The sequence below is a fragment of the Lonchura striata genome, chromosome 5 (genome assembly GCF_046129695.1).
Source record: "Lonchura striata isolate bLonStr1 chromosome 5, bLonStr1.mat, whole genome shotgun sequence".
NCBI classification, from domain to species: domain Eukaryota; kingdom Metazoa; phylum Chordata; class Aves; order Passeriformes; family Estrildidae; genus Lonchura; species Lonchura striata.
In genome coordinates, this window is record NC_134607.1 from 65633555 (window position 1) to 65649253 (window position 15699).

The 15699-nt window shown below is 41.8% G+C and overlaps 1 protein-coding gene across 4 annotated transcripts in view; it reads left to right on the forward strand.

The window, feature by feature from the left end:
* The window catches only part of GRM3 (glutamate metabotropic receptor 3), a 103326-nt gene that overhangs the window by 46846 nt on the left and 40781 nt on the right, over positions 1–15699 (forward strand). For 3 of the 4 annotated variants that reach the window (XM_021531030.3, XM_021531034.3, XM_031506931.2), the window contains one exon: positions 11228–11831. In XM_021531030.3, the coding sequence (XP_021386705.1) occupies positions 11334–11831 (498 nt within the window). In that variant the 5' untranslated portion in view covers positions 11228–11333. Of the gene's footprint in view, positions 1–1215; positions 1596–11227; positions 11832–15699 lie in introns of those variants that run through there. The other variant, XM_021531033.3, reaches the window with a different exon arrangement.

Here is a 15699-nt window from a genome sequence, read left to right on the forward strand (position 1 = left end):
AATTTCTTCTCTATATCTAATGTAAATCTACTTCCAATCATGCCCTTCTAAAAAGTCCCTCTCCTTGTAGACCTTTCATCTTGGTTTATATGAGATGTGACCTTATATAAGAACATAGGACAAAGTTTGCACAGGTTTAGAAAAACATGAAATCCCTAGGAATTTTTGAGGTTATTCATGTTTGTCCTTCCTCTTCTTTGTTGTTATGTCAGAGATTTGGCACCACAGAGCAGCTCCTTGGAAGGGGAAGTGTCCCAGACATGCACTGTGCTTCATCCAGCAGCTCAGCTGGGCCTTCACCTGCCGCCAGATGTGCTGATGCAGAACACTTGTCGGAATCTGAGATATTGATGATTCTGAGATTGTAGAAAGTCTCTGTCTTTCTGCCCCACTGCCAAAGAAGAAATCATAATTCATCTGTGCTGGTTTCAAGGTTGTTTATTCTGTTTATCTCTCACACGTTCTGCTGCCCTGCCCAGCTCTGTCCTGCAGGGCAGCGTGTGGGGCTCTGCCCTCAGTGGGATGTGACAAACATTAAATACCAGAAACTCCCTGGGCTGGATTTACAAGAACGTGCCAATATCTGTCACCTGTGTTGAACAGTGTGTCCCCAGCCTAAACCAACAGAAAAATGCCAACACTACAGTGAAACATGGAGGGCATGAAGAAGGAGAAAAAGGACAAGACACACCCAATTTCCTCCATCTTGTCCCCTTCGGACCTCTAATCTAGAATCCTAAAATTTTACTTTTGCACCCATGCCACACTTAATTATTACTTATAGCAAACACTCAGCACTTGTAATTGATCCTGTAAGATTGAAAACTCTTTTCCATAGACAGAGATCACAGACAGTTCTCTGGGGGCTCTGTCCAGGGGGGTTCCTGACCCCCTGCCAGGATCCCAGACCTGCCAGGGCAGCCAGAGGGAAGCCCTGGATTCCCACAAACACTAGCACTGTTCCAGATACTCTAAACAGGGCCTGTGTCTTTCCTTCCCTTCATTAGCAAGGAATTCCCCCATCACACTACCAGGCCATGAATTATTCCAGCAGAGGGATTGAGGACCAAGATGGGTGGACTGCAAATTCAGTTCTGTGGCAAACCAAATGGCTGAAAGTCCATTTACTGTCAGCACAGAAAAGAAAAAAGACAAAGCCAGTGCTAGAGAAAGCTGTTTCCTGCACAGTTCTGGGCAGAAGGTGACAGACTACAAGTGGCAGCGTCCCCAGGGCGTCCCAAAGCAATCAGTGAATGGAGCCACAGTGAGCCATCAAAACATGCATGGCTTTACCCAGTGTCTCATCTCTTCTTTCATAATTTGTGCTAAATGCCTCTCTAAATTTTGAGTTAAGCTGCTGTTGCCATAGCAATGGCCATTTAGAGTGAGAGAATGCAGTGTATGTGTTGGGGGTGTGAGGCTCTGGCTCTTGTCATAAAAATATATGTCTGCATGTACATACACTGCTGTGGAGCTGCAAGAAATGAGCCAAGCAAGCAGTTTGCATCAGATCTGAGGGAGGGACAGGTGGCATGGAAAGAGGAGAAGCCTGGTGCAGGTTGGAATTGTTTGTTCCAGGATGCACCTGCAAAGAGGTGAGTACTAAACTGAAATGAGCCTGAGTGAGAACTGACTGACATTTCATTTCCTAGCACTAGAAGTCACTCCCTTGCTCAGGACAAGGCATGTTTGTTGCTGCTTTCATGAGATAAATCTTTGCAGAAACAGGAAAAATTTGCTTTCTCTGGTTTATTTTCATTAAAAGTAACTCTTGCTGCTAGCTCTCTAACAGGAAATGCTTTTAAACAATCTACCCCCACTGTTTATACAAGTTCATTTACCAGGGCACAGGCTGCAAAAAGTCAGTAAATAATGCAGGCATTATATTACCTAATTTTAGATCCACTTCTAAGATTTTTCAACACACTTCTAAGATTTTTTCAACACTCTTAGCACTAGCATTTTTAGTGGTCACAGCAAGAGAGATTTAGAACCTGTGAGGTTATTCCGCACTTTCTGCCACCTCTCTGTTGGGTAAGGAAACTTTAAATAGTTACAGCTAGGGCAAGATCCTGCTCGTATCTCTGAGCCTGGCTCCCTGGAGACAGAGGACTTTGGCAGAGGTCCATCTTCCTCCAACTAAATTTGGTTTAGAAGTGGAGTTAAGCATCACCTTAATCAGCAAGTGCAGGCAGGGTCCAAAGTATTTGGGAATTCTCAGCCTGAGAGTGAAATTTAGGTACCTGAAGCACTAACTAATGAAGAAGAGAAGTCCATTTGTGTCACTGGCTGGACCTCAAATTCTTTTGAAGTCGCACATTTGACTGATTGTGAATAGCCTTTTTAAAGTCCATAAATTCATAGCAGGGCATCCAAGTTTGATCATGCAGCCATAAACTTTTGTGACATATCTTGTCTCTCCATGAGTCCAGACAGAGTCATGAATCAGAATTAACATGCCAGGCTCCTGTAAGAACACCTGATTTAAGCTTTGAAAATAATCTGGGGCCCAAAAGAGAGACATAAATGCATGTATTTCCAAAGTATAGCTCTGTATTTGACTGTTTTTCAGTAAATAGTGGACACCATCTCCTACTCTGTGTTGGTGACATAAGGACAAGTTTTGTGCATGGCAGGTCTGAGACTGAGCTATTGTTTGTGGAAAGTTCCAGTGGTACTTTCTGGTGGAGGTGAGGCAGTTTTGTGCCTCACTTTGCTGATTGGAAAAGAGAAAGGCAAAGAGGATCTATCAGGCAGCAAACCGCATAAGCTTCAGTAGTTTACTGATTTACAGCAGCTGCAAAACAAATTCTGTAAAATTTTTAGTACAATCCAGTTCCCACAAATAGCTGAGGGTAGCTTTTGTTTCCAGCAAATTTCTAAGACTTTTGTGATTAGAACTATAAAGGTAGTAAGCACAATTCACAATCAATTATGTTTTATTAATGTTTTTTGAATACACGCCACAGCCCAGTAATCATGAAGCCGTTCAACAATGTTGATCTAAAGTCAGCTAATAGCAGGATGTAATTTGTGGCCGTCTCTCCTCACTTACAAAACACTTGCTCCGTTAATTGTGATTTCACACTCTGCTGAATGCTGTTGCCTGGAGGTAACATTCATGTGATGGAAGAGTTACCAGTCTGGGCTATGGGGGGGGAGGCTGTAGGGGGGGTGGAGGAGGGAAGGATCATTTCAATAGAGGGTACTGTTGCTAAATTTTTAATCCTTTTATGTTAAAAAAAAAAAAAAAGAAAGAAAGAAAGAAAGAAAGAAAGAAAACAACTAAACATCAAAAAGCTACAATCGACTACTAAATACGTCTTTCTTTAAAACCTGAATATTATTTCCATGTTTTGATCCCTTTTTATTGCTTTTTGTTATTACCAGGAGCACAACAAAACAAAGGTGAAACCCTGTCAGGGGAATCAGGCACCTACCTTGACCTCATACTGTAGATGCTTGGCAAACCCAAAGCAGGAGCATATATTTTCATTTAAAATGTTTTCGTGCCCTTGGGGGTCCCAGAGACACCTGGTGTCTTAACCAGAATAGGCAGGAGATTCTGCTGGAGGAGGTCAGAAGTTCCTAAAATGTTGCCATATGATAGTAAGTTAAGCAGATGGACTTCCATCACTGAATAGTTGGTCAGTGGTGATGAGACAAGAGTTCAGCCCTGCACAGGGACGGGCAAGACAGCTCCTGCTCTAAGTGCTTGCAGTGAATATGTCAGAGGAAGAAATATTGCCTCAATCAAATGGGAAAAACCATCTTAACTTGGAAAATTTCCAGCTGAGTGTTTGGTACTGCTGTGGCAAACTGGGAGATACAGATCAGACGACACAGGGATAGGAGCATCAGCCTGGGAAGGTTTTTGTTTGACTCATCACTAAATTGGGGCAGGGAGAAGGAGCCACAGAGAGGACTTTGTCCACTGCCTGCCATCACCTCCAGTATTCCAGTTTCTCCCATCGTGAGCAGTGATAGGAGAGCACCAAACTGGGTTTGAGTGCCTCTGCCTGGGGGTCCAAGCCAGGACTGAGTAACATCAGATCAGGCTGGGTGGCAGCAGAAGTCACCACACTGCAGCCAGAGAGGAAAAAGGGCGCACACTGCTGCTCTGTGGGTCTGGAGTGACCCTGGGCTGCCTGTACTGCCAGCCAAAGCCTCAACAGAAGAAATAGCAGCAAAGGACTCTCTGCCCTCCACATACTCAGAGGCCCAGCAATGTTTTCTGTATTGCCAAAATGTGGGGCAAACACCTTGGCACTGTAGCAAGAGTGAAATCTGGCAGCTTGCTTTGGAGTGAGCCAAGACTGCCCAGGCAGAGCACCTCAGCTGGAACAGGTTCACGGGGAGATCCAGCCTCAAGGAAAATCCTGCAGGTGCTTCAGAGAGCTGAGAAGTGATTAGGAGCACAAAGCAGCAATGATCTCTGTGTGGGCAGAAAAAAATAGATGCTTAAGAATCAATTAAGAGGGAAAGGTTAAATACGTGTCTAAAGAGTAAATGCACACATACTCCTCAGGGGGCTATGCTTTGGATGGTGTTAACTTCACTTAGTTAAGCCTTACTTGCATTAAGCACAAGTGTTAAAGCTTCTCTTAGCTAAATATTTCATCCCCAGGACATGACACTGAAAACATCATCGTTTACTCTGAGCAAGGCTGCTCCACACTTATGCCATCACCTCTCTCACCCAACATTTGACATTGCTGACCTTAGCCTGGTGCTGGTGTTCCCACACTACCCAGGAGGAATAATTGCAGTGACATCCACAGGTCACAGAAGCCAGCTGCCCCTTTGTCCCCAAAGGCTTTATAGTCCAATTTCTTCCTTTTCTATGCCTTTCTGGGATCACAGGTGAAGGCTGAGACTAAAGTCAACTAACACACAATCAATAAGCACACAGCACTTGCCTGTTCATTGCAGCCGCTGCTGGTGGGCTTTCAGCTGTCACCAAAGCCTGGAAGAAATAAGCAGGTGGACAAAAAGCAGTAGGATTCAGCTGATTCCAAAGAAGACAGAAGGGAAGATGGTGGGACTTTCAAAGGTCTAACCCTGCATTACATCAAGATCATTACACCACAAATTGTCCAGATGGCACAAAGCCTCAGGCTCACGGCTGGACTTCTCAGTGCACATTGTCAGAGGAGGGAGGAACTCTAATGATTTAGGAGCCTGTAATGGCCTGACCCAGAGCTCTGCCTCTGGTGGTCTGCTCATTGTAACTCCCTCTCCTGAGACCAAACTCACTTTGCAAGAACTCCATGCCAAATGCTCTCATGTATTTTAACAAATAACAAAGTCTCATATTTCCACACCATATTAATGTCTGGCTATCTTCAGGGGCTCCTTGTTCCCCACCAGGCTAAATTAATACCTCTAGTTCTTATCTATAGAGTTATTTAATATCTGAAAACTTAAAGAATAACACATCAAAGACATCTGTTTTCCCACATGATTAATATTTTAAATACTTTTTTTTTCTGAAACAGGATATCATAGATCTCTGAGGAGAGGGTTGGGCATCTGCTGTATGTTGACATTGTAGAAAACATAAAGCATCAGATGTTGATGCTAACACAGTACAAATAGTTACACAGTGTTCTGAATTTTTCTTCTTGTTCTAAAGGAACAGAATATAAGCTTTTATTTTAAGACTGATGATTTACTTGTACACGGATGTATTATCTCTTGCTTTATATGGCTTTATACTGAAATTTCCCCTAAATTTTTATACCTTTTCAGACTCTTTTAAAATATACTAAAAATGGCATGAGCTTGTACAGTTTGGAGCCTCATGCTACTGCTGGTGGTAATTGCAATAATTAATGTTTTTCATGTACAGGTTTTCAAGATGAAATTCACAAAAATACCTAATTGGAAAGCCATTTTTGTCCTTTTTTCACACGGAAAAAAAATTGAGATGTGACAGCCAAGAACTGAAATTTAAATCACTTTGATTAATTTTCAGCAAATTTACATGTCAGGAGCTGATTAACATTTCATGAAGGAAATTCTCTGTTTCCATAGAAGAAATTCACTTGTTTTCTCCACCTCACCATGTGTTTCACAACTTTTCCCTGGTTTTTGTTTGTTTATTTGTTTTCTTTGATGTCCTAATTTAAGCTACCAGATTTCAACCAGTCAGAATCAGGGTGTGAGCAATTTGTGTGCTTGGCACAAGTCTGTCACTATACGCTTTGGGTTACTTTACAAATATTTCTCTTCCAGAGATGATGACATCTCTAATTATAATTGTCAAGCTTGTCTATCACTTTTTTTTCTGGTTAAATAAGACATTATATTTCAGTACAGTTCTCATCAGGTATTAAGGTCAAGTTCTGCCAGGGCACATATAAATGTGATAAATGTGTTGGGTGATCTATGCTACTGTGCAAGTTATCCATGATCTCTGAGAGAAAGAAATCCTGGCATTCAGCTTCTTGTGTCACTCTTGAAAAATACACTGGAATTTTGAGCTGAAATTTGAATTGTTTTAGAATTTTGCTTCCCTAAGATAAAATTAGTAGGGCACAGCAAGGGCTCAGGGAAAGATACATCTCTGATGGGTGACCTTGGAGAAAGATCTATTGATGAAACTATTAGCTTCAATATTTGTAAAAGTGACAAGAGCACAGGTGTGGTGGGAACCTCCTCTGTGACCTTACACTGAACATGGTTCTCCTCCAAAGAAAGTTTACAAAGGACAGCAGGTGATAGATACCGAGTTGACATATGGCTCCAGGCACCACAAAAACACATTATGGTTCTGAATAATGCAGTATAAATCCTCAACTGCCAAGGGGGAGCCACCCACAATAAAGCTAAACATAATCTTCTCCAGCACCCACGTCAGCTCTTGTTGCATCCTTTGTCAGGAAGCTGCATAAACAGAAGAGCCCTGTAAAACACTGTGAAGGGGAACAAATGTGGGGAAATTTAGGATATAGCACATGGTGAAGAGGAGAGGAAACCTCTCCAGAGTTTTAGCCCTGTCCTGTAGGTTGCCCTATTCATTAGTTAATGGTGTTGAAAAATAGCTAGGCAATCTGAAGTGCATCAGCTCTGTAAGGCTTCCCATTCCATCCTTATAACTGGAAGATTGGAAAATACATGGCTGCTGGATGCTGGATTGCCAAGCATGGGTGCTGGTATGATGGAAGGCATGGACAAAATTGCCACTGATGTATAAGCAATAATGTTTGATTTATAAGTCATCTGGCTAAATGAAAGATTCAACTACAATTCTCTTTGAAGTTTGACACTTACTAGACAAATAGACTGAAAATGCTTAGCCTGATAAGAATTCATCTCTGAACCAACAGCACAGGTGGACCTGCTCCATGAGCTACAGACAAAAGGCCTACAGAGCACCAGAGCTGACATGTGAATTCAGCCCTGGAAGACAGATTTAGTTTTGGAGATTATATCAGTGGCATACTGAATGCAGAAACCAGAAACCCCAGGCCCCAAACCCCAAACCTCTTTCTCATTTTACTTGCTTTCACAGAAACAAGAATGCGCCCATCCTTAGTAAATAAGCACATTTACAGCAAGAAATAGTAAATTTGTGCAACCAAATTTTCATACACAGAGAAATAATCCACCAAAGCTGATGATTCAGACCTAGAGGCAAGTGGATTTTCAATGAGAGCAGCATAGCTGCTATTGAACACAAGTGAGTTGCTTTCAGTAAGGGGTATGCTGAGTGTCCCCCAAGGGCAGATGTGACTTCCCCCTATGGGCTTCTTGTGGCAGAAAGCAAAGGAGCTCTGGAGTGCCAAATGATGTTTCACAAGCTGGATGCTTCTGGCTAAAGTTCAGATAGAGCAATGCTGGCAGAAACCCTCTGATGCAGATCCTTCTCTTCTTCAGCCTGTTTACTTTTCATGTTGATATTTACATTGCTTCTACACCCAGACTCTACTCCTATTTCCACCAGAGATCCAAAGACTATAGGGCAGGAATGCAGTACTAACAGAATACCTAGAACAACACAACCCTGCCTGTAGCTGACATTAAAACTTTAAATATAAACAAAAAATAAAAGAATTTCCACTTGATCAGCAAACACTTCTTTTTGAAATATCCCAGAAACATGCTTTTAGTAGAAGACAGTACTGCAAAAGCCAATAGGAGTAGTCAGTATAGTGAAATCACTTCAGGTAGGATATGATCAGTGGTATCTTCACCATGTTTAAGAGGAGGAATATGGGCTGTATCAGCCTGGAATAGGTATGAAATGTTTGTATATATAGTCTTGAGTTACACAAGCTGCAGAGAAAGCATGTGGGAGGTGCACACCAAAGAACAGGAGAGGAACTGAGCTGCAAGCCCATCTCTGTGATCTGCTTTAAAATATTCTCCATCCCACCAAGATGTCTGTTCAGCATCACCATAGTGACGCTGCTCACTGACCACCCAGATCTGCCTCACAGCTTCCTTCAGGAGTCCCACCCAGGAGAAACCCTGCAGGCACCCATCTCTCACAACCCAAAGGGGAAACCTTCCCTGACAAATCATCCTTTGCATGAACACCTTGACTCTGAACCTCTGCTCAGCATCCTTGGTGCTCAGCAGGGCTCTGCAATGCCACTACATGGGCAGCAGTGCTGCCAAGTCTGATGAAGGAGTGAAGAATATTTTATACCCTAAGCTGTGTTTTTGTTTACTGTCTCATTTATAAAGAGAGGATTTGAATACATAAAGTAGGATGTTTTTCCTGGGAAGCAGAGCTCTGCATCCATGGTGTCACCCTGCAGTGTCAAAGCCCCTGTGACAAGCTCAGAACTTCACAGGCCCTGGGGAGGGTAAGACAATCAGGGTAGGTGTGTGGCCCCCACCCATGGACACCCCTTACCAAGCACTATGTCCCCAGATAGAGCAGGATTGTGAGGATGAGTCACCTGTGTTCTCTAACCTAAATGGGGAACCCACCACCTCTTCCTTTCACATCCCTGGATACCTTCAGACCAGTGCTGTCAACACAAAGTGGCAAAGAAGAATCAGAGAAATGATCATTCCCAGTGCTCACCTACTTGGATTGCCCCTTGGGTTCTGCAGGGACTGATCTCTTGCTGTGCTGATTCCAGTTTCCCTCAGCAGTACCATTGTAACAACCATAAGTGACAGAACACAGAAATCCTTTGTATTCATTGCTGAGGAAATCAGTTGTCCTTGTACAATGCTGAAATAATTTTCAGTACCTTTGTATCCTTTCTTGCTGATGTATGAGAGACACAAAGGAGATGCAAGGTGAAAGGCGATGCCATTTACAGAAACCAGCACCTATGAAGGAGTCAGGAATGAGAACATCCTCCCTGCTGTGAGGGTAAATCCACTGTAGCTCCAGGTATGTCCCAGGGTAGTTTTAGTAAACCTTATAGAGGGCCCCATTTTAAAGTCTTTTCTTGGAAAAACTCAAGTTTCTGGTCGTGTTGAAGAGCTGTTGAAAGCAGATTGGTTTAATATGACCTTTTAAAAGACTCACATAAAAGCCAGAGGGAGCAATAAGAAACGAGGGAGATTTATTGTTAAGGTATCAGAGGAGCACTGGGAAAGATCAAAGTTTGATTCTTGGCTGTGCTGATGACCTTAGTTAAATCACTCAGGAAGAAGCTTGGAAGAACTTGTTTAGGAACAAACAAGAACCTGTTCAGGCTCAGTGCCTCAGTGGGACCCAGGGGGTTCAGGGCACAGTTGACCTTTCCAAATTTTGATAGTAATTGTGAGTGTCAAGCAAATCAAAATCTGAATTTAGAATCTTCTGAGAATCTTAATTCATCTCTCTGTGTCTCTTTTTCTCCCAAGTGTAAAACAGTGAAAACAAATATTTTGCCACTGCTATAAAGCTAAATGTATGAATGTTTGCTAAGATACAGTGGCAACAGAAGCCACAGAGGTAAATAAGATGGATATTGCATTAAAAAAAATTCCCAAGTCCTGTTTTTATCCAAGCAGTGGATTAGTGATGAAAACAATGGAAGTCAACACAATTTAATTATTAACCACACAGTCATTTATATGACAAAAGTCAGCTTTTTGTTTGATAATGATTTCAATGGGATAGTACCACCATTCTATATGCCCTGTATACACTTGAATAATGTTTGGTAAATTAGAGTATTAAGTCTGATACAGAGAGTACTGCTGAATACAGTCATAATTACTTCTGTTAAGAATTACCAGAAAATATATTTTCTGGACCTCTTTAATAATCCACAGGTGATAAACCAACTAGCTTACTTAAAGATCATTTAGGAATGAGGAAGACTTTTTTCCATTGACATTTCTGAATGGAAAATTCTGCTGAGACATTCTGCAGCCCAGAATATTTCGAGAGTAGAGCAAGACCTTTAACAGTGCATCTGACCCATTACTGATTTATGAGAGAACAATGTTGGAATAAATATGAACAAAAAACTATCCTTTCACTCAATTTGGTACAGCAATGTTGAAATTGTGCTAGGATAAACAATTGCCTTGCAATGAGCACACTCATTCATTATTCAGTGTTAAATCTTAATTGTTGCTGATTTCAATTTCTTTGTGCTAAGTGTTTCTAAATTATAAATAACCATGCAACTCTAATAGTATATACTCTGTTAAGGAAAAGGTAAGTACAGAAATAAATTATTAAAGTGTTCTGCTTAACTGTTGCCACACAATTCATCTCAGGATTGGGAGATGAGGCAGCTACTTTGATAAATTTCAAGAGATATTGACAAGGAGTCTATGGATAAATCATGCATCTGTGTCGCATAAAAAGATTTTGTGTATGTATATTTATTTACAAAATTGTTACAATTTTGTAAATAAATATAATAATAAATATAATAAATCTTCACTCTGAGGTTTGATTTTTCTCCTTTTCAGGTCATTGGCAAACTGTCCTAACCCTAGTGAGAGTAAAATCATATCCTAAGTACACACATCCCTGCTGTGTTCTCCCTTTGACCTGAGCACTGAACTGTGATTAACATTAAAGAGAGAAAGTCCAGCTGCAAGCATTTTTATGCCCTGAGCAAGCATCAAACACGAGACTCCTTCCTGTCATGTCTCTTATTCTCTTCTTATACGTCTCTCTTACTTATTTATGTATTTACCTTAATTTGCTTGGAAAAGTTTTGTTTGCCTCAAGGAGGGATGGTTGTGTGATTAAGGTATCTCACATCCCTGTGTCTCCTTTTGCCTTTTCTAATTCTTTCCATCTCTTCTTTAGAGGTCCAGTGGAAAGACCTGTTGGCTTGTTCTTCACTGGCTTGTGGGACAGCACTTCATATCTGGCAATGGATCAGAAGGACTGAAGAGTGGTTTTGCTCCAACCTATGTTTCTTAGAGCTGCTAAAACAGGACCAATGAAGATGTTCACCAGACTCCAAGTCCTTGCGCTAGCTTTATTTTCCAAAGGAGTTTTCCTTTCCCTAAGTGACCACAGCTTTGTCAGAAAGGAAATTAAGATAGAAGGAGACCTGGTCTTAGGAGGTTTATTCCCAATCAAGGAAAAAGGCACTGGGATAGAAGAATGTGGGAGAATCAATGAAGACCGAGGCATCCAGCGCTTGGAGGCCATGCTGTTTGCTATTGATGAAATCAACAAAGACAACTACTTGCTGCCGGGAATTAAGCTTGGAGTTCACATCTTGGACACATGTTCCAGGGATACATATGCCTTAGAACAGTCTCTGGAGTTCGTCAGGGCATCTTTGACTAAAGTGGATGAAACAGAGTACATGTGCCCTGATGGCTCGTATGCCATCCAGGAGAATTTGCCACTGCTCATTGCAGGAGTCATAGGTGGTTCCTACAGCAGCGTCTCCATACAGGTGAGTCACAGCAGCCCCACCAGGTGAGAACTGTTTATCTGCAATTCCAGTGAGAGAACCACTGCTTATGTAAGTTTGCCAATAAAGCAAGTCTTCCCTTGATCACTTTACCCTAGAGGGTCAATCTACTATGTGATTTTTACTTAATTTACATTAGTTTGATTCACTCTTTAAAATATTTACTATACATCTAAAGTCTGGCAGCTGTCCAGTTCTTCTAGTTGTGGTATATCCTGAAGGCATCTAAAGTTTCCAAAAGTCTTAGTGTTTATTTTGAACTTTGTATTTCATGACACTTCTACAGCTCTAAGTGCAGAGATATGTTCACATCATCATAATACGTGTTCCTGCCATGCTGCATGTTCATAACATTTGTCATTTTAACAATAGATATTTAAAATTAAAAAATAAATCCTTGTATTACTTCTAGTCACTAGTGGGACTCCCCAAGGCTCAATATTGGGGCCAGAGCTGTTTAATACCTTTATCAATGACCTGGGTGAGGAGATCAAGTGTACCCTCAGTCAGTTTGCAGATGACACTCAGCTGGGCAGGAGTGCTGATCTGCTGGAGAGTAGGAAGACTCTGCAGACTGAATCAATGGACTGAGGTCAGTGGTATGAGGTTCAATAAGGCCAACTACAGGTCCTACACCTGGGTCACAACAACCCCCTGCAGGACAACATACTGGAGGAAGAGTGGCTGGAAAGTGTCCCAACAGAAAAGGACCTGGGGGTGCTGGTTGAGAGTGGCTGAACATGACCCAGGTGTGTCCAGGAAGCTGAGAAACCAATGGAATCCTGGCTTGTATCAACAATGGTGCGTCCAGCAGGACCAGGACAGTGACCTCTGTACTGGGGACTAGTGAGGACACACCACACATCCTGTGCCCAGTTCTGGGCCACTCATTGCACCATTGAGGTGCTGGAGCCTGTCCTGAGAAAGGCAACAGAGATGGTGAGGACTCTACAGAGAAAGATGGTGAAGAGTCTCCTCCTGAAGGAGCTGGGGGTGGTTAGCCCGGAGGAGGCTCAGAGGGGAAGGAAGTTGTCGCCAGATGAGGGATGCCCTCTTCTCCCCAGCACCCTGTGACAGGTTGAGAAAAAATGGCTTCAAGCTGCATTACATGAGGTTCATGTTGGACATCAGGAAGAATTTCTTCACAGAAAAGGTTGTTAAGCATTGGAATGGACTCCCAAGGGAGGGAGGTGGTGGAGTCACCATCCCTGGATATATTAAAGAAATTACTGGATGTGGCACTCAGTGCCAAGGTCTGGCTGACATGATGGTGATCAGTGAAAGGTTGGACTCTGTGCTCTTGGAGACATTTTCCAACCTCAATGATTCTGTGATTCTGTGGTCGCATTATTTTGGGTCAAATAAGACAAGCCAGTTCACATGACTCATTATCACAAGTGGGGGGTGTCTTAAGCCCAGACTGATGTAGACTAAGACCCTGCATCTGGTATTTCTTCATGGCCAGCTGCAGGTTTCCAAAGGCATCAAGTCTTGACAATGCAGGATGTTTTTTCAGACTCAGTGTGGGGGTTTTTCCAGACTGAGCACAAGCTTTAATAACTGCACCAGTGTCAATAGCAATAAGAGCTTTTGTGTACTGCAGACTACCCCAGCAGTGACAGAAAGCCCCCAGAACCTCATTTGCCTCTTTTGTAAATAGGGCAGGAGTTCATCCAATGTTCATTTCAATCAGAATTACTCCAGGGAGCTGGTAGCTGCTCTTGTGAAGGCATCAAATGGGAGCATGGTCAGATCCCATAGGACATGCATGAGTGCAGAATTTTAAAAAATTACATTTTATTTCCTTTTGTATTCGAGTGTGTAACTCATCTGTGTATTCATAGGGAATATAAGGGCAAATCCTTACCCATACTGCAGGAGAACAGTTTCTGCAGAGCAAAACCTCAGCCACCTCTTGTAGCAGAAGTGGTTTTGTCCCACTGTGGATCAGATAGCAGAGCAGGAATGTATTCTTCACCAATTATGTGTGTCTGATCACTTGGAGCACAAAGTTTCAGGCTGAAAAAAAGACATCTGAGGGGGGAAAATAGTAGCTACAGAACCTTGGGCAGCACAAACTGTTAGGGAAATAATTTTTCATTGTCTCTTCCAATCACACAAAAAGTACATCAAATGAAACAAGTAAATGGTAGGTTGTTGTGGATGTTAAAAGCTGAATGAGTTCCAGAAGTGACTAGAAACAAAAATAAAAAATTCTGTAAGATACCTCCTTTGGTTCAGCAGTTCCCAGAGCTACAGTTGTCTGAAGGCTGACAAAATATTTTCAAGCATCATATCCCTCTGGTGGAGGAGTGAGAGTTTTTTTGCTGTACCTTTGGTTTGTGGTCAGTGTGGTTCTCAGTCCACCCTAAGTTCAAGTGTGTCCAAAGGACATGAAGATATGAGGTAACCTAAAAGACATATCTATAAAAGTAGTTACAGCAGAGGAGATGGTGCAGGTGTTTCATTCCTTCCCAGAAACCCAGAGGGAGACAGATCACATTTCTAAAATAGTCTGTGGCCTCTTGCACAGCATCTTTCAGCCTGTCCCTTTGAAGCCAGTCTCTGCTGATAGCTGATCTTACACTAAATCCATATCTGAGGAAGTAGATTGGATGCAGTACACATCAAATATACAAAATAGAGCATATACATATGTTTTATATTCCAAAATCTTAGGTTTGGAGCAACTGTCCAATGGAAATTGGAAGTCCTAATTGGAGATTTTCCAAATCAGTACATGTAAAAAATAGTAATATAGCTGTATGAAAATCTGTGGGTCATCCAATTTTCAAAACCTAAGGAGGAATATGGAACAATACTTATAGTTAATATTACTCTATGGTCTTCTCTAGACTTGTCAATAGTTTTGCAAATGTAAGGCCTTTCTTAACACAGTTCTTCAGAGAAACAAATCATTTCACAAATCATTGAACTTGCCATCAAGTATCTTCTATATTTTTCTTCTAGAAAAAAAGTATTCGGTTGTTTATTTTCTCTTTACATGGATTGTGTTGGCCTTCCTTCAGTCCCTCTTTTCTAGCTTTCCTCTAGATATCACACCACCTAAAAAAGATGTAACTAAGCCCTAGAAAATATATCATTAAGCCATTTACTCCTGTTGCCCATCCTGTTAAGATAGTCAGTCACAAGTTATCTTTCAAAAGAAAATCCCTGTCTAGAATAATAGACATTGTAGACTCAAGCCTGAAATTGTAAGGACTTTCAAGCATTGAAGGCAAGCATTTTGGTGCCATACCAATTTCAGGGTCAGTCACCTGTACAGAGTAGCTCCAGTAACAACTGGAATCACACCACTGCTGAAAGTCAAAAATCTCACCAGGAGTGTGTGTGCAAGGCTCAGCACCCCCTTTCCCTGTGTTTTCAAGCAGCATCCAGGGTGCTGGATGCTTCCAGATATAGCCCTGGCAAGTATTTTTCTTTTGCTGAGAGCTGTAAACATCATAAAGTCCACAGTGCAGTTTCTTAGCCTTAAAATAAAACATGCTGAGTTCTTCAGACAAAAATTATTTCTGGATTTTTTTTCCCCTCCTGTGAATTTTTATTTATATTTCAATATTTTTTTCTTCCCCTCCCTTTGCCCTCCCTCTCCTGCTTTTTTTCTGGACAGCTGTCTGCCAGATCACTTCCTGATGCTCCTGCTGTCAGATTTGTACTTCTTTCATTACCCTTCCACTAAGGAATAAAAGATTTTGCTGGTAAATCAGCAATGAACACCTTCCCCACTGAGTCAGTATGTGTGATAGGCACTTTTTGCAGAGACTAAAAACAAGAGAATGCAGAATGCTTAATTATTTTCTGGTCAGACTAGGCTATTATCGTTAATGAT